General features: G+C 35.6%; 1 protein-coding gene across 3 annotated transcripts in view; it reads left to right on the forward strand.

The window, feature by feature from the left end:
• KDM4C (lysine demethylase 4C) overlaps positions 1 to 20,155 on the forward strand; it is a 259,388-nt gene that overhangs the window by 214,334 nt on the left and 24,899 nt on the right. For 2 of the 3 annotated variants that reach the window (XM_071580703.1, XM_071580704.1), the window contains 2 exons: positions 8,013 to 8,198; positions 14,545 to 14,715. In XM_071580703.1, the coding sequence (XP_071436804.1) occupies positions 8,013 to 8,198; positions 14,545 to 14,715 (357 nt within the window). The remainder of the gene's footprint in view (positions 1 to 8,012; positions 8,199 to 14,544; positions 14,716 to 20,155) is intronic. The other variant, XM_071580705.1, reaches the window with a different exon arrangement.

Below are 20,155 nucleotides of genomic sequence, written 5' to 3' on the forward strand. Positions count from 1 at the left end.
GAGGTTTTTGCCTGGATGACTGGAGTGCAGAAAAGAATCTGAAGTTGACCATTGCCTTTAATTTCCAGTAATGCCTAAAGGAATTGGTTGGAAAGAGTGCAGTTACAGTATAATACTGGGATGCCTGGAAGTTGCAGCAGCAAGGCAGTGAATGGATGCCTCATCACCTTTTCAGCCTAAATGGCATTTCACAGCTTGTCAGTTATTTTAGCCTATGTGTAAATGGCCAGTCTATTCAAACTGGTTATGCAAATATGAAGCAAAGTTTTTATAAAAATGCTTTCTTCCTGGAGAATAAAAAAAGAAGATTCTTTCCAACCTCCTGTATTAATCTTCCTGAAATTTTGCCCTTCCAATACTAGCATCAGTAATTTTTTGCTCATTTAAAAATGCCTGAAAGATGCACTGAATACAGGCACAATGCTTCTAAAAGAAAAAAAAATCCCCTTTTAAGCCTGTGTATATATGAATCTGGAAGAAGTGTTCAATGGCTATGTGCTAGCAGAATATTTGCTATGCACATAGTGATTCTTTTTAAAGGAAGTGTCAGTGATTGAATGTTTTTCTGTTAGTGTTTGTTGATAATAAGACTGAGGAGATAGTAGAGATATGTTTATATGGTATTTTTATCAGTCAATCTCTAGGATAGGATTACAGACATCTCAAGTAGTTTCTGGGTATCTCCAACAGCATAGAACACTAATGGTACTGCAGTAGTTGGACAAAAGAGTAGGGACTTCACTCTAGTGTTTGGTGTTGAATTGTGATTACAAATCTGCAGGACTACAAGAATACTGAAAGTAAATACACAGCAGTTTATTTCTCCAGATACAGCATAGTAGTAGGTATTGTGGTGGTGAATACCACTGTGTAGGCAAGAGTTGGACTCTAACAAGGTCTTTTTTTCGTACTCTTTGCCTCCCAAATCCAACATTTACCAGTGATGGAGAGTGTAGAGGGTATCATAGCAGCACAAACATTTACAGGCATTTTTGAAATAAATACTTCTTCACCAAGTGTTTTGTTTTGCTTGATTCTTTGCTTTCCTTTTTAACCTACAGTGTAATGACTCTTTTGTTACAATCGTGCAATCCATACTTCAGAAGAAACAAGGTTTTTTCTAAAACTTTACACTGTGTGTTTGTTTTTCCTTTCCTCTGACTTAAAAAGCTATTGGTACCTTATCACTTTGACTGAAATAAAAGATGTATACTGTGTTTATATATGATTTTGGCAAGTCCTGTTAAACTTATTGTTATGGGTTTAGCCAGGTGGGCCTAAATTTAGGTTTTAAAGTTCAGACTAGGCCTGAAATTGTCAGCTGATTTAAGCTGGGCTGAGCTAGCTAACAGCTGACTTCTTCTAGCCAATAATATTGTATTCCATACCATATTGCATCATCTCAAAAGGTGTAAAATCCAGTGTGTGGGAGTGGCTTAGTCAGTTCCATCATGGCGGAACTAGGAGAAGAACATCTTGCAGCTCCTGTCTTGGAGTGGGCCTTGCTCCTGCTGCTGCTGCTACTTGCCTTTTGTTTGAGTACAGGGAAGTAGAAATATTTTGTTGTTATACCTTCTCTTTCTTGCAGGGTGTCTTTTAGAGTGCTTATGAAACTAGAGTAATGGGCTTTGTATTAACTGGGGAGTGGGAGGTTATTTCTTGTTATACTATACATAACTTGTGTGTGTGTTATATTGTAGTTTACTCTTAATTTTCTCTTTTCTGTATAAATACATATAGTTAGTTTCAGCATAAACCTGGTTTGAAGTTTTGTTTTCCTCTCCCTCTTCTTTTTCGCTTGGCTGGTTGAGGGGGGGAGGAACCCTTTTCACCCTGTCTTGGACAGTTGGCGTTTTGCCAGCTCAACTAATATGTATATGTGGCACAATCTCAATATCTTTTCATGCTTAATTCAAAATTAAATAATGACTTGCAGTTCACTCATTGAGAGTAGACCCAAAACTACATTATTGTAAGGTTATTAGAAAATAAGACTACATCTTCTAATTGCTACTGATGTGTAAGTGTTATGTTTAATTCTCTAATGGAATTTTACCTACATCCAGATAATGTATGCCATCTTTAATTTTCCATAGCCCCACTCTTTAGGCAGACTTATTGAGTAGTAGGAAATTATTGTTTTCTACAAACACTAGGTTTTTTTCCCCCTGAGGTATTGGTTGTTATGTTTGAAATACCAGAGGGATGCAATATAGTCTCTTGATACTTTATCTAACAACACTTCTAGTTAATTTTATATAATTGCCTAAACATGGCATACAATGAAGTAGAATAGATCATCTAACAAACTCTTTCTTCACATGTTCTCATTCTAAGGTCTGTCAGTTTCACAGCTCAAATATTCATCTTGGTTTAGATTAATCAGGAATAAAAGGAAACATAAAATATAAAAAAAGTAATGAGCTTGTTTCCATAGAAACATACCATGCACTCTGCCAAAATTAAGTGCTGACTTTGTATTCTGAAAGGTGATTGTGCAGACAGCATGTGCTCACTGATCTGCAGATAATGTGTCAAATGTCTTCATAGTATGCATCTTCTGATTGCATTGTGCATCGTTAACAAATCTTTGTGCCAATACCATGCTACCAACTCTTGCAGTACAACTAGGCTGTGTAATCTTTTCTCACTTCTAATCCATGTTATGGCTTTGGAATGGAGAAAGAAAAGATTAGATTCACTGTGCATTTTATACTGTATGTCTCAGGTTGTAACAGTTGATAAGCTGGTGAAGCTCTTTTTCTCAGAATTCTCTGTAAAATCTTTGCTCTGTTACAATCTATGGGTATTTTACTATTCCTTGTAATAGGACTGACATTTTGCATCTAGAGTGTGATCGTACATAACTGCAATATTGTTTGTCTGGCAATATGAATTCTGAAGCAAAGCAGATTCATTATGAAATGCAGAGTTGCTAAATCCGATCTTATGGGAAAAAATTATGCCTGATTTTTCATTAATTTCTCGATCTTTACAATGGTGTCTCTCACTGTTTATTTCCAATGATACCTAGAAGGCAAAAAAAGGCAAATATATAAAAGAGGATGAGAATATACAAATCAGTTACTGACTAGTAATTAATAACCATCTGCAGCAGCAGCAGGAGAGCTCTTAAGAGAGGGTTTTTAGTAATTTTTGGAAATTTAATAATTTTAAAGGTTTTCTTGAAATAGCTATTTTTTGTAGAATTCAGTGCTTTACTACACTGAACTTCTGCACCTAAGTCATTCTGCTTGCCAAGGTATAGAAATGATTTTGGGAGAAATCAGTTCTCCAGACTGTTTCAAATGTGGCCCTGGCTTTTTACAGCAACCTCAGCTTGTGCTTATTTTCATAAATCCTTGCATCAAAAAGCACTGTTACTGTGATTAATTCATGATCCTTTTAGGGACTGGAATTTTATTTGTAAATGCCACTCTTTTTGAGGGAAGCAATATCATATTCTTTAAATAAGGATGCATAAAAACTATTATGAAAGCTATCAATGGGCTTTCTTCTGCAAAATACTGGCATCTGGTTTCCTCAGACTAGTTCTTAAAAATCCATTCTGTTTATAGATTTGCAAACTATTAATATTAAACAGCTATTCTCTGATTATGAAATCCATTTGCAGCAGAATATTTTTCTTTTGGGGGCAAAAAGAGGTCATTTGACAATCTACAAAATTGCAGTACATTGTTCTGTCCTATATTCTTAATCTCCAGTTATATAAACAATTTTATTTATTCTCCAATTCATTTTACATCTGGATCTGTGATTAAGATTGATCCTCAGCTACTTTCCCCTTGGTCTCTGCTTTGCACTAATACCTAGCAATCATTTTGTCAAAATGACATTCTTTGAAGCCATCTAGAATGTTGAATTTGCTTTAGCTGGTAGGAGCAGCTGTAGTTTCAAGCTAATGAAAAACTGTCAGTTGGGCATTGAATTAGCATTATTATATTTCAGAAAATATATTCATGGTGTGTCAAGTTTCTTCATTTCACAAGTAGCAAGCTTACGTGCCTAAATGCAAGGTTTGCCCAGGCAGAGAGATGTTTAGCCTCCTATCTTTTGCAGAAATAGTTCAGCATTGGTTCCACTCTATACAGTTCCTTCATTTTACAAACCTAGGAAAGCCAGACTTCAGAGAAGGGTGGGAGGGAGAGTGAAACCTCAGTCTTCACAAGAAATTTGTCTTTTCTCTCATAATTCTGATGCCTTTTTCCTTTGGTAACTTTCAGTGGTATTTGATGTTGGTTTTTTGGGGTGGTGTTTTTTTTTTTATTTCTTTGTACATTTATGTATTTCTTCTCCTTTTTTTCCTCATGTATCCTCATATTATAATAAATAATATTAACATATGGGAAAAAATTAAAAACATTTAAATTTGTATGTTGTAAAGCCCCAAGTAAATATGAGAGTTACATTATTTCTCGGAAGCTAAGGAGAGAAAGTGTTGCCAGTATGGATCAGACACAGCACAGTTCAATTTACTACTGATGGCTAAAATGGAGCTTGGTATGTAGTGCAGCTAATGTTCCAAAAATCTGTGCAAAAGAGATCTTCATAATTTGCTTTACTTTTATTCTATATGTTCTGATTTTATTAATCAAACATGGTAGATTAACTGTTTGATGTATGGTTTCCGAGATGAAGGAGCTTTTTGTCATATGTCTGAATGGGTGCCATGCTGTCTGGTACAGGTATGCAAGCTGTACTTTGCTTGTGTACCTATCTTTCACTTGTGCTTTTCAATATTCCTGCATAAGTTTGAGACTTATTGTAAAGCTGAGGTACATCTGCATCATCCCTCTCAGTGTCATTCTTGTACAAATGACACAGCATCTTACATAATATAGGAAACATTTCATTATTTGCCAACCTTGATTCTTTTCATGCATTCTGAAAGAAGAAAGGTTATCATAGTTTTTCTGGTATTTCTTAAGAACAGGGGGAAATAAGGTGTTTTTATTTTTTCTGCCTATACAGTAACTGGTTTTCCCCCTGTTCATTTCCATGATCTTAATCTTTTAGATACCTGAAGAGCACATGAGTGTAGCACAAAAGATTAATGTGTGTTTGGAGTTAAGTGATGTAACAATTACCTTCCTTGTATTTGGCAGTGAGATAGATTTATTGCATGATTAAAACACAGGAATTTCTTCACTTCTGTCATGCAACCTGAAGTCTGGATTCACATAATTACATGTGGCCCAGCAGTATTCCTTTTATATAAGAGTAAATCTGAAGCAATTTCACTTTTCATCAGAATTATGCTTATTTTACACCAACATGACTGGAATAAGAATACAGTCAATAGTAATTGAGTTCCTTATTTTTTGATTAGTTATTTTCAGTACTTTCAAGTTGCAGCTTTGAAAAGCACTCTGAGTAATAAGGTTTCTCAGACTATGCCAGTTTTCCAAACGTGTTCTTATTAAGTTAGCCTGAGCTGGGAGAGAAGTCAGTTTCTTTTACATAAAGAGATGAAGTTATACTCTAATTTCTGAGGATTTGGCCATGCCATTCATTGTGTCACATTTTCAGTTTTCCTGAATGCGTTTCTGCCTTCCCTATTAGCACTTCTCATTATCCTCATATTGCTTTTATTTTCCTCACTCAAAGATGATAAAACTTAAAATATTACTATAGAAGAACAATTGTGCCTATATGTAGTTGTAAGTACATCTTTTTTTTCTGAAGCACTACTCGTGTTTTAGATTTCTGTCTCTCAAATTTTCATACTTTAGTAAGATGCAGAAGAAACTTACAACCACATTGTAATGTTTGCATATTTGCTGCCATGCACAAGTGTGGCCAGTAATTTAAGGGAATCAGCATTTCCTGGTGTAATGTTACAATTTCTTCAGTTAATACTAGTTTAGCCGTTCTTGACTTTCTTTCTTTTCCCTATTCTCTACATTTTGTTTGCACTGCATTTTTGAGTGTTTTAATCAGAACGCACCTGAAGTTTTTTATTTGGAGGGCTTTTATGTTGGTTGTTTTTTTGTTTGATTGAGTTTTTCTTTGGTTGAGTTTTTGTTTTAGTTCTGTTTTGGATTTTTTTTAATACTCCTAAGTATTTCATTCTTTCTTCTTCCACTAAGCTGATTGGTGAGTTTATGTGTATATCTGTGTGTAAAAGCATTCAAAAGGACCTGTGTATTTGTGTAAACTCACTGTCTAGACATTACACAGATTAGATTTCAATTGTATTTTCTTTTTGGAATTTTTATTACTTGGTTCTGAATGTATAGAACATCCTTAAGCTCCCTTGAGAAACAGTTACTCTATTTATCTGAAAATGACCTCATGCAGATTAATGCAAATGCACAATGACATATAAGCATATCCACAAAGTCTCTGAAACATTTCTTTTGATGACAAACATCTTTACCTCTTTACTAGTCTTTCAGACCTGATGGTGCTACAGTTGAGTGACCTGAGTTCTGGTCCTTTTAGTGAAGTTTTCATTCCAAATGCTAGGTGGTACTCTTCTGCTTGTGCAAAGACATGCACACAGTTTGCTTTCAGAGGGCAGACATGAAGACAAAACTTGAAGAGCATTTCACATTCAGAATGATACAGTAACTGCAACCCAACATGAGCATGCAAAAATCATTATTTCAGTCGCAAACTCAGTGCCAGAAGCCATTGAAACTATGTAAGTGCTGAATTATATAATAATTTTTTTGCAGGTTTTATTCATAATATGAAAAGCAAGAAACAATAGAGAACAAAGTTCTCTGGTAACCTGTGAAAAACAATTGGTTGTGAGTTAATAGTAAATACTTTGGATTATTAACCAAGCTGTAAAAATAATTTAAAATGATTCTTACTCATCTTCTCAGCACAGATATACTAGAGAGTGTCAACCAAAATCAGTGGCTAGCAAATTTAGATCAAAGGGAAGTAATCACTATTCCAGAAGTATGTTTTACTGAATTAATTGATTTTTGTCATTACATAAAGCTTTTGTGTTTATAAAAGCTGAAATAATTTTATGATCATCAATAGCATTTGCATTTTTGTTAGCCATGATGAGAGTTATAAAGGATAGTCCTATATATGATGTAAAACAGTTGTCCATAGAGGTTACTGAAGTACTTACTCTACCTAGTGTTCTTGATAATGTCTCTTGGTGGCAAGATACATTTCCTATTGTATTGTATTTTTTAGTATGTCAGAGCTTATTTCCTGTGTGTAGTTAAACCAGCTTATGTCCCTTCATCATTTTTTCCTGTTGTCTCCTTACTGTTGTCACTTGGTAAAAGTTAAAAACCAGTGTATTTTGATATCAGTAAAGCTGTTGACATGATGTTTTAATATATAACTTGGGGGAATACAGCCTACCGCGTCAACATTATATTAAATACATAACCAAAAAAAAACAGACTGAAAAATAATAAAAGGCTTAGGAGCAACTCTGGAATTCTGCAAATGCTTGAGATAAAGGCAACTAACTTAGAGGAGATTTATTCACCAGAACAGGCTATCTGAGGATATTGTAGAAACTGTTTCCTGAACATGTTAGATTAGCCATCTCCCAAAGATGTCTACGTATATATTTAGTTCAGCCTTAAAGCAGGAGGCTGAGTTAAATAATACATGGAAGTCCTCTTTAGCCCTTTATTTCTATTCTCTTTACTTTTGAGTCTTGCTGTTGTGTTTTGCAGAATCATGGATAGGTTTTTCAATTTACCTATTTTAGGAGGAATAGGTTAATTTTCAGAGCATGGAATTTAGAACCTTAAATAGCTATCTATCAGTTTTCTCGTTATGACACTGGAACAGACTGTCTTCACATTTATGCAAAAAGGCAAAAGTGCATATCATATTGCTAAGTTACCTTGTAATTCATAAATGCTGGTTCTTTTGCTGTGCATATTGTAAAGTATAAAATGTAGTCAGTGAATCACAAGTAACTTTTCAATCCTTGAGTTACTTGCAGCAGCAGTCAATGGAGTTGGAGTAGTACAGTAAATATGCTGTTTATTTTGCTTCCTTAGAAGTGTATTTTCTGCAGACAGAGAGTTAAGAAGGTCTCTGGTGCCTGCATTCAGTGTTCATATGGACGCTGCCCAGTATCCTTCCATGTTACCTGTGCCCATGCTGCAGGAGTGCTGATGGAACCTGATGACTGGCCATTTGTTGTCTACATGACATGTTTCAGACACAAGGTCAACCACAATATGGTAAGGAATCGTTTCCTTATTTGTTCAAAAATGGAATTGCACAATCAGAGTATGTTTCCAGAGAAAATGGAAGAAAGGTTCCACACTATGTATTATAATAGTTCAGCCTATTGTATTTCCATGCATAGCAATCTATTACATCTTCAAGATTTTTCCTTATGCTGTTACCTGGGAGAAGTGATACCTGATACGCCTAAGCCATTTTTGCATTGAAGTCCTTGTTGAATATATTGTTTTGACAGCTAGAAGAAATCTCTTGAGTTCTCTACGTTATTAACCTGAAGTGTATTATAAATACCCCGATTACAGTATCTTGCAAATACTCACAGATCCTGTGAGATAATGGAATAGTGTATATGTAAGATTCTTGTTCTGCTGCCAAACAGTCTTTTGAAAATACCCAATTATAATTATTCTGTCATCTGGCAAAGTTACACTGGCATGCCATGAAAATTCATGTTATGACTGCCTTTTTATTTTTGTCCTGTGCTGGGGAGGAACCTTTAGGTTTAGATTAGACACATGAAGAATTAGTGTAATGTCTTTTATTTGAACAAATGGTTGTTATCACAATTGAGAAAGAACTTGTCATTTATCATGGGCTTTTAAAACTATATTTTGTTCCCTTGCAAATTAGAAGGTCTTAAGTGGTCTTATTAAGGAAAGATCTTTGTAAATTAGTCAAGTTGCAATTTTTTTCTTCTCCTTTATACATTAGAAGTGAAAGATGTAAACCCAGGTAATGTCTATATATGTTGGTCTTTCAAGTGCTTCTCAGTGAATCCTTGGTCTTAATACAAGACTACTGAAGAGTAAGGGTGCGTTTTGAGTGTAGCCAAATGTAGTTCCTTCAACTGGAGTAATCAGTCCTGCATGTTCGATCTGCAGGTGGTTCTTAAAAAGGTAGACATATCGTGTATCCATATTTAAAATTTCCATAGAACTGTGAAGCTTTTTGACTATTTTTGTTTTCCAGACTGAATGAACATCTTATTGTCTTAGTACACTTCATATGGTCTTAGTTTTTCAAACATTTTTCAAGAAAATGAGTTTGGTTTAAAAAACAAAGAAACGTAAACCTCTACCTGTACACGCAACTTAAGATATTTTCCTTTGTTTTTTTGAAACATTATCATTAGTTGAAAATTACTGGATTAAAATCATGCCCAGTAAAAACAGCGCTGTTCTTCCCAAATGTTTTCTAGTATTTGTTTGGGACAAGTCTTTAGATAATGGGACTTGCATCAGTCCCATTAATTACATGTTTTCTTTGTGATTTTCTTGACCTGTGTTAGATAGTGTTAAAGGAAAAAAACCACCGACTATGGAGAAACAGAATTTTATGTGGCTACTATTTAAGAGCTTGTGTGGAGGACATTCAAAGTAGCTTTGAATGGGACTATTACATCTTTTCCTGAAACTCAGCGCCAACTTTTTGAAAAAAAAAAAAGAAAAAAAATCAGTATTATTACCTTTTTTTCACCCATGATTTAAATAAAAATCAGGTTTGGAGAAGAGAAAGAAAAATTATGCTTTTGTATTTTTAGTCAGGCCAAAACTTGGGAAGATCAGATATTTTGTAAAACAATCTTTTTCTGTAAAATTCCAAACTTACTCCTGAGTCAAAGAAGGTTGCCATATGTTTTTATATGCTTGGTTTTATACTGTGTCTTTTAGCTAATTAATCTAATCACATGTTTAAGTCTTCAGAATTTTTTTACCATTGATTTGCTTGTTATGCTTTTCTTAGCTATTAGCTATTCCTTCATGCAGAAATTACATTGCTCCTCACCATTAGGTATAGCAATGCATCTTACTTCTAATGGACTTTTTTTGCTTGTTGTTTTAGCTTCATTGTTTAAAAGCAGAACAGGGAGTCATGCAGACTAAAACACTACACTCACTTGGCAAATTATTACAGGAATCAAATAGATTGTCTTGTCAAAAAAAAAATTTCTTATGGTTTTTAGAAGTTGAAAACTTTGTTCATGAAGCAAGGACACTATTATTTCTCCTAATTTCAAGAAAAATAAAATTGTTCTGGTTTTACATTAATATAGCCTCCAGATATTGTGTCTAATTACTCAGTGAATACCTCTGTTTGCTGCTTTCTTCAAGGTTAAAAAAATAAAAATTAAACAACTGAAAACACAACAACCACAGGATGGCTTCTGGGCACTAGGAAAAATTGTGACATATACCTGTAGTATTAAGGTGCTCAATAAAAACACCCTACCTAAACAGATAAATGTGTTTGATTACTGGTATTAACGTATCTTTTCAGCTCAGGCAAGGACTTATTGCAGTGGCAAGGTAGAGTATGCATCCAACTTACTTATGGCTGTAATCTCAAGCAAATAGTGTCAAAATTATTCATCAACAGATCTTACTAAGTCTTTTTCACTGCAGAGCAGATTCTGTGTTGTTTTCAGTATTTTTTCCTAGAGTACTTTTTTAATGTCACTTAATGGAAAACGCTGTTGGGTCTTCTGATGAAAAATTGTCAATGAGAAAATCAAAAGAGAAACCATTATACTTGAATTCATATGGTGCTGTCAAATCAAGTAAATGCAGAAACACTGAGAACTGGAGTTTTTAGGTTGTTGATAGGATGTTTCAAAAATACGTTTTGTGAATGTTCAAGGACTCAAAACTAAACATGCCTCTTGTATTTACTGAGGGTACAGCTTTAGAGATAACAGAAAAATTTGCTAACAGAGCAGGTTTTTTATGCAGAGTGGTTTGGGTTATTGCTGTTGTGTGCTATATTTTTTATGTAAAAAGGAATATCAATATGCAAGGAAGATTCTGTGATTTCCTACTTGCAGACAGTAGGTCATAGTTTTGGTTGTGGTAGGGGGGTTTTTGTTTGGTTCTTGATTGGTTGGTTGGGTGGTTGGTTTTGGTTTTTTTCCTATTTTTCCTCTTTGACTGTACTTGTCTCTGTGCATGAAACATGTCCCTTATGTATTTTTGTTATCAGAACTGCAGGAACACTTGGAGAATAGGTGCTGCGGATGGATTTGTTTTGATTAAAAGTACTATTTCATACAAAAGGAAATGAGAAAAAGAAGTTGTATATAATATTCTAACAGGAAAAAAACCAAAAACCAACAACCTCCCAAAAACAAACAAACAAAAAACGCTACAAAGAATTCATATAAGATTAGCAAAGACAGTCCTGAGGATCAGAGAAAGCTAGCTGGAGGCAAAAGTATACTCAGAGCTGATGTTTCATTTGGAAATTGTGAACAGAAGAGGATATCTAGACAGCCCCAGTTACATTTGAAAGACCAGCTATCTTTAGAACGGGTAAAGACAGACAGAAGGTGCAAAAACCTGCTGTTGCTGCTTTTATAGCTATTTAAAATTATCTTTTACTATTATCGGTTGGCTCATTCTCTCTAGCATGCAGGGAGTGTAGGGATGCTCTCAAAGGAAAACTAGATCCTTTTTGTGTTGTACACCTGAGTAATGCAATGTCATTGTCTGCTAACTATTGCCAGCCCCTGAACATTTCAGGGAGACTGAGACGTACTTTCAGAAGGGCATGCTATTCAAAAAATATGAGCTGGCTTAGTTTTGAAATGTCATGCATAATTTCTATGCCTAAATTGGAGTTCCGAGGAGTAAATGACATGAGAGTTATGTTCATGTATCAGATAAGTCTCAGACCTTTGAGGATCCCCTCCTGAGAAAGTTTCCAGGTATTTAGATGCACATCAGGTACCTATTTCATGATAGTTATTATAAATTCATATTCACATTATTTATATATTTAACAAGGTTTTTGTGTACTGCCTTACAACAAATGAAGGAGAAAGTAATTTTGCCTCTATTTGAAGTTTGCATACAGAAGGGGAGACTGGCTTTTTTTCTTTGTGTCTTGTTGTTTTCTGTATTTCTGCCACTATCTTAGATCATCCTTGGCTTTTGTACCATTAAAGAAAATCATACTTTTTAAACCACAGCTTTCTCAATAATCTGGTAACTACTACAGCTGTTTCTTTAATCTGATAGACTCCCTTACATAACGACTGTCTTTTCTGATCAAAAATGACATTCTTAACATCAATAAATTCTTAAGATTTTCTGTCAAAAAATGTTTTCTGGGACATACAATCAATTACAGAGTGTGTTTGTGAATATTTTTCTCTGAGAAATAAATCACCAATCCTACCAAGATAACATACTTAAAAATAATCTTGTCCTTTAGCTAGAATGTATTTCTGGATTTTATTATTTTTTCTAATGAGAAATGACATTCCTTCTCTGAAAATTTTATCATTAAATGAATCTGTATTGTCTCTTAAAATATTATAGTTTGCCCTTCATTTTGTCTGAAGAGTTTAATCTTCTTTCAGAGAAGATTTAAACCTTCTATTAGATCTGTATCTCCTTAGGTTTCTATCATAAAATACTTTTTCTATTATATAAATAAATCAATTTGTAGTCTTCAGACTACACCTAATCGGTTCCCCTGCCCCCAGTAGCTGAATAGGCTGAAAGGTAAATTAACATTTAAGTTTACATATGTTTCAAGATTGGATAAAACATGCTAATTGACATTTTATCACTCTTGTAATAATACCAGTCAATTGCTATTTGTATAGTTAATTCTTTTACTTAGTCCAATTATAGACAGATAAAATGAGGAAGAAATAATTTTATTACACATGTAATGTTTAAATAATTTATGAATATGCTCAGAACTTTATTTCTAGGTAAACTTGGATATGCTTTAGGAACATCATTGAGTTTTACTATCTGAGGTGACCTCAGCTAAATCCTCCAAATGTGTATGACATGTAGAGCTCTGACACACAGAGATTTAGTGCATTGTCTGTAGAAATGGTAAAGAATATTTGTACTTAGTATGCCCTTAGTTTGCAGAAGCAGGGAGGTTTAAAAATTCTAAACCCCATTAATAAGTCCAAGAAAGAGGCCCAATAGTGACGACAGTCGCTACAAAAATGGAAGTCCTCAGGTTTAGAGTGGGGTTTTCCTCTTCCCCCAAAGCATTGATATTACTGCTGATACTTGAAATCTAACAAAAACAGCTGATGCTGTTCTTGGCTCTCTTCGATATTAGTGACAAAAAATCCTACAGCTGTAGCATTTCCCAGATTTTTATAAGACAATTTTAAGACTATTATACTGACCAAAGGATTCAGTGCTTTTGAAGATTTGAAAAGCAGTGATAGGACATTTAGTAATTACTTTGGTGTGTATAATGTATAGAAGTGTTTTCTTACAGTTTATATAATAATATTTCTAATGAAAACTATTTTATTCTTTTATATACCAGTGTCCTTTGTAGTAGCATCTTACATTAGTAGAAAAGTTTAATTGTTTACAATAGCTCACATTTGCATAAACAAATGAACCTTTCTGAGATACTGAATAGACAGTCAAGATCATAAGAATGAAGCCCCTTCTGTGTGTTATTAAGATGAGAAGATAATGACTATATTTTTCCTGGTGAAGTAGTTTGCTTTTAAAGTGGAAGGTTCATGGGGATACAATATTTGGGAGCTGAGATTATGTCTGCATAACATGAGCTTGTTGTGCAGTCGCTCACCTACATGGTTCCATTCCTTTTATATTTATAGAATCCATTAAGGAGTTATTGGTGTAAAATTTTTGTATAGTTTAGCAGCCCTGCTAGTATTCTGGTTGGTATAACTAGCCCCGGGAGGAATTACAAGCGAGAAATGAAAAAAAAAACCCAAATATTATTACTGATACACTATGCAAATACCTGATGAAGAGTGTTTGATGCTGTTTGAAGTTTTAAAGCATAAGTTCTGCACAGTATCTGTTAAGAGATTCCTCCAATACACTGCTGCAGACAGCTCTGTCAAGAACTGGATATGCATTTAGTTATTGCATCCCCTTCAGCAAAATATTAAGCTATTATGTAGAATAACACTGAAATCCAGTACATCAAAATCTCATCGTTTAAAACAAAAATTCAAGAACATTTGGTTCATCACATCTTATGTCTTCAAGACAATTCTACAAATTATGCTACAAATAAAATTTACAAATATTACAAATTTACAAATATTGCTAATTGTGCCAATCTACTACACAATAGTTAAAGGCATCAGTGGCAAAAATATACTGTGATTTGGTATTCTTCAGATGTTATTTGTTTTCTTACAAAATGGAGAAACTTCATATGTAAACAAAATTAGGGTGATCTTGATTTAATGAAATGAATTTGCATTTGAAGTTTTTCTATTGAGTAGTGAACTGTTCTCCGTCCTGTTTTGACACTAGTACATTTCTGATGAGTTATGTGGTATTTTAACTTTACTTTTACATTCTTCCTTTTTTCAAGAGAGCTAAAGCATCTGAGAAGACCATTACAGTTGGGCAGACAGTCATCACAAAACACAGAAATACACGATACTACAGTTGCAGAGTCATAGGAGTGACATCTCAACTTTTCTATGAAATCATGTTTGATGATGGCTCTTTCAGTGTGGATACTTTTCCAGAAGACATTGTTGTAAGTACTTTCTCAGATATCTATTACACCTGATTTCTTTTCTTTCTTGGTTTATGGTTTTGGGGGATTTTGTTTGTTTGTTTGTTTTTCAGAATATGATAATTTTTCTTTTTTAAATCAGAGAGTTGGAACATCTCAAACTACCTCTTTTGACCTTAAGGAAATATCATCTTAGTATTCAGTTCATATTTTTTACTTTAACTGCTGAGAATGATTATTTTCTAATGGGCTTCCAAACTTTGGTTGTTCTAATAAATAAATCTTTGCCATTTGACCAAATGAATCAAAAGTAATCTTAGAAAATCTTTCCATTAAATAAGAAATAGGTATTTTAAAAAGGGTATGTGAGAAAAGGAATTTCCATATATCCTTTCTTCTCTGTCACTGAGAGATAACTTGTAAAAATTCCTTGCAGAATAGAAAACTTCTGCTGTAAAGTTAAGAATAGCTCTCAGGAATCCATTCCAACAACTTGTTTACACCTTCTGATGTTTAGTTTGTGTGATTACATTATTAATGTTAAAAATCATCAGAGAGAAGATAGTTTATGTCTAGTGTGGTTTATTACATTTTCAAAAAGCAACTCAGATTTTGATTTTCCTTATACACTTACATAAACTACCATGTTTCTTATAATTGTGTAATGACTGCATTTTGCACTTGGCACATATGAACAAAATTTGCAGACAGTTGGGAAGATCCTGTTTCCCTCCAAGTTTGCAGTGAATATATTGGATGTTAAGCTTTATGGTGTTCTCTAGGTGCCTTTTGACATCTTTCTCATGATATGACTCTAATCCTTGTTTACCTTTATGATCCTCTCAGTCTTTTTTTGTACTGAGCTGGTATTTTTGGTGCACCTCCTGCTACTAATCTCTAAAAGTTAGACCTTTCACAGAACACTCATATGCAAAAGTGCTGTTTGTTGCAAGACTGCTTTTCAGTTAGCCATGTATTCTGTTCTGTATGTAAAGGGGAAGAACCTGGCACATGCAGCAGTGCCAAAGAATACACTTTGCAGTTCAAGGATCACAACTCTCAGGAGTTTTTCTCTTGTGAAAGTCTCTGAGCTCTCCTGTTTTCTGTGGGTCTAATGTTTGCTTAGAACTAGCATTAACTGACAGATACATCAGTGGAAGTGATGCTCTTGTTCCTAGAAGCTTCGTAGTTATTGAAAAGTCTGACGCCTTTTGAAAATACGTTATTTGAAAGCGTACATTTCAGAACAGTGCATAAGGATTGAGCTGTTTACCTCCCACTGGTCTGAATGCAAGTCAGTCAGCAAATCTCTCTTACATGTCTTTGAAAATTGATCCTTTAATTTGCAGCACTCTAAAAGGCTTCATTGATGATGAAAGACATTCAGATTTAGGATGATCAAGATACTAGGTAAATGTGGCTGTATTGTTATTAGAAAACCCTCTTCTGTGAATGCCTGCATCAAGGATCTGGTAAGGCAAAGATGAGAAACTGCTCGCTGCCCTAGTGAGGGACTCTGATCTGGAGCTCAGAATAAATGTAATCAGGTCTGGATATGCCTCAATGCTTCTCAGATAGTGGATGAACAACATATAATTGTTTGATGGAAACACCAAACGAATTTCACATTCCTTAGAGAAATCTTGTAGTGTTTTCATTAGATAATATACCTGCAGCAGTTACTGGAAGGAAAAAGAAAAATGTTTTTTCTACTTCCCAGACTAAAATCAACTAATCCATGCAATGTGTGTTTCAGGTGTTAGTGCTGCTGGGAGGACTTATGAATCAAATCTGGTGTGAAAGCAATGTTGCTGCCTATTGAAAAACTTATTTTTCTAATCTGTTTTCACTTTTCAACTAGCTCACAAAGATAGCAGAAGCTTTCTGCTTTTCCAGTGTGTGCTGAATTCACTATATAATTTCAGCTCAGCTCACAATAGACCAGAATTCCAATGTTCAGACACAGTGATTTATTTTTAAGAAGGAAAATAGGGAGCAGGGAAAATTCAGTCTTGCAGCTTCATAAAACTCTGTTTGCATTCAATAGCAACCAAAGCAGAGTATGCCCTGTTCTCTTCTCATATGTATTTCTCTTGGCTTGTGTTAGCATTTGCTAAATTTTTGGGTGAGGGTTTTTTAAGTGTAAGTGTTAGCTATAGGCATAGATATTAAAGTTTTTTAATTTCAACCTTATTTATGGCTTGGTTGCTATATCTGATTTCTACCTTGTCAGAATTTCTACAGCAAATCACTCCTCAGTTACAGAATCTAAACCCATGAGTTAGCTTTTTGATGTGCTAATCAGTCAGTTTTCCTTCAACCCCAGGTATAAGAGGGTGCAAAGAACTATATGGGTAGAATTCTTTTCTGGAAGCAAGAGCAGGATAACTTCCATTTGTAATTCATGAGAAGACTGCAATGAGGGAGAAAGTACATGATATCTTAAAGGAGGTAAGATGACAGATTTAGCAGTTAGTTTAATGATGCATGCACTCAAGTAGAGACTGCATATGCTGCAGTCCTGAGTAACTGCTACCAACAGACAGCACGTATGTGTGCCACTGGCCAGTTCTTGAAAGCTTAATGCTCCATGATGTGTCACAGAGGCCCGAGCTCAGCACTAAGAGGAATACTGTCCTGCCCAGCCGGCCAGATGTCAGTTCACAGATTATGCATGAGGAAATTTTTCAGTCCTTTGGTCTGCTCATTTAGAGAGGGTATCCCTCAGTTCTTTTATTTTTCCCCCTTGTTGATACCAAATGGACATACCTCCACTGGCATATCTTAGCAGTTTGCTAGAAATTAATATTCTGGGTATATTGCAAAGAATTTTATTATTTGTTTCTGTATATATTGTGGTGGCTAATATACCTTAACAGAAAGTATAATGAAAATAAATATATGTGTGTGTGTGTGTGTATACACACACACATACGTATATATATACACATACATACAATCATATATACATACACATATATATGTAAGCTAGAATTAGAGCTGTGGTTGAATTGGTTCTCATCTCACCTTATTAATGTCACAGCAGAACAGGGAGGCTTTGCAGTATACATGGATGGAGGCAGAAAGGTACCACCAAATTATATTGATTGCAAGAAAGAAAAGAGATAACTGCAGAATGACGTATGCTTTGAATCTGTGGAGAGTTCTGGTTACAGGAGAGCTGAGCATACGTCTCCTGAAGAGGTAAACATCCCTCCAGGCCACTTGCTGCACTGGTCCTTCAGTGACCAGTTTGCACAGAATTGTTATATATCATGGTTTCACCTTGTGGTTATCAAGCAAACTAAGTGACAAAAACTAGTGTAATTTATCTTATTGCCATAACATAACCACATTATATTTTAGTTTACTAATATGTGTATAAATGTAGGGCTTATCCACTGAAGAGGTAAAGCTGGTCTGTGGGTAGTCATGTCCACAACCCAAAATGTACTTTAGTTATTAAAATCTATAAATCAAGTAACACTGTAAGTGGTGTTGTACCCTATGGAATGTTGCTGTAAATATTCCTTAAAATCAAGAGCATCTTAAATGTTGAGGAAGTGAGATGTGTTTGGAGTGACAATTGATCTTGTATTCAGGAGCTGATCAGGTTTCTTTGCAGAACTGCCTTATGGTGATTTTCTTAGGTTGTGATAAAATCCAAAGAACATCCTCTTGAAAGTGTATATTAGTTCAGGCTAAAACATTCAGATTGCATCTGCCAAAATTAGTAATGAGAATTCTTTTTCACAGAATCATTTAGATAAGACCTTTAAAGTCATTGAGTCTTACCACAAACCTAACACTGCCAAGACCACTACTAAACTGCCTCTGTAAGTGCATGTCTCTTATATCTCTGTATATCTTTTAAATACAGCCAGGGTTGTTGACTCAACCACTTCTTTGGACAACCTGTTCCAGTGCTTGATAACTCTTTTGATGAAGAAATTTTCCTTAATGCCTAATCTGAACCTCCCCTACAGCAACTTGAGGCCATTTCCTCTTGTCACTTGTTACCTGGGAGAAGAGGTTGACCCCACCTTTCTGGTAGTTCTGGAGAGCAATAAGGTCTCCACTGAGCCTCATTTTCTCCAGCCTAAACAACCCCATCACCCTCAGCTACTCCTCACAGGACTTAAGCTCCAGGCCCTTCACCAGCTTTGTTGCCCTTCTCTGGACTTGCTCTAGCATTTCAGTCTTTACTCCAGTGAGGGCCCCAAAACTGAACACAGTATTCAAGGTGCAGCCTCACCAGCGCTGAGTACTGAGGAAAGATCACTGCCCTAGTCCTACTGGCCATACTATTTTTGGTACAAGCTAGGATAATGTTGGCCTTTTCCAAACCTGTAGTGCTGCCTGGAGTTGTTGTGACTCAAGGGCAGGACCCAGTACTTGCCAATGTTGAACCTCATATAATTGGTCTTGGCCAATCAATCCAGCCTGTTCATATCCCTCTACAGAGCCTTCCTACCCCCCAGAAGATAAACACTCCCATCCAACCTGGTGTCCTCTGCAAACTGAGGGTGCACTCGATCCTTTTGTCCAGATCATCAATAAAGATAATTAACAGGACTGGCCCCAGTACTGAGATCTGGGGAAAACCACTGGTGACCAGCTTCCAGTTGGATGTAACTCCATTCACCACCCCTCTCTATGCCAAGCTATGCTGCCTGTTTTTTGTCCAGTGAACAGTGCACCTGTCCAGGCTGTGGGGAGACAATTTCGCCAGGGCAATGTTGTGTGAAACACTGTCAAAGGCTTTCCTAAAGATTAGGCAGACAGCATCCACAGCCTTTTCATCATCCATTCAGTGTGTCACCTTGTCATAGAAGGAGATAAGTTGCTCAAGGAGGACCTGCCTTTCACAAACACGTGCTGGCTAGCTCTGATCCTCCTGGGCTTTTCTGCATGTGCTATGTGCTAGCACTTAGGATGATTTGCTCCATGACCTTCTCTGGCACTGGGGTCAGGCTGACAAGCCTGTAGTTCCCTGAATCCTCCTGACCCATCTTGTGCAAATTTTGCCAATCTCCACTCAACTGGGATCTCTCCAGTTAGCCAGGACTTCCGGTAAATAATGAAAAGTGGCTCGTCAAGCTCTCCCAGCAGCTTCCTCAGTGTCCTTGTGTGGATCCCATCCAGACCCAGAGACTTGAGTGTGTAAGTGGTGTAGGAGCTCACTGACCATTTCCCCTTGTATTAAGGGGTCTTCATTTTGCTCCCCATCCCTGTCTTTCCACTTGAGGGACTAGAATCTCACAGGATAGCTGGTCTTGCTATTAAAGACTGATGCAAAGAATGCCTTCAGTACCTCAGCCCTTTCCTCATGCTTTGTCACTGTGTTTACCCCCAGCATCCAGTTAAGGATAGAGATTCTCCTTAGCCCTTGTTTTGTGTTCATGCAAACATTTTTTATTGTCTTTTATGTTGATAGACAGATTAGGTTCTAGTTGCACCT

Source organism: Pithys albifrons, chromosome Z (assembly GCF_047495875.1).
Source record: "Pithys albifrons albifrons isolate INPA30051 chromosome Z, PitAlb_v1, whole genome shotgun sequence".
In the NCBI taxonomy this organism is placed as follows: Eukaryota; Metazoa; Chordata; class Aves; order Passeriformes; family Thamnophilidae; genus Pithys; species Pithys albifrons.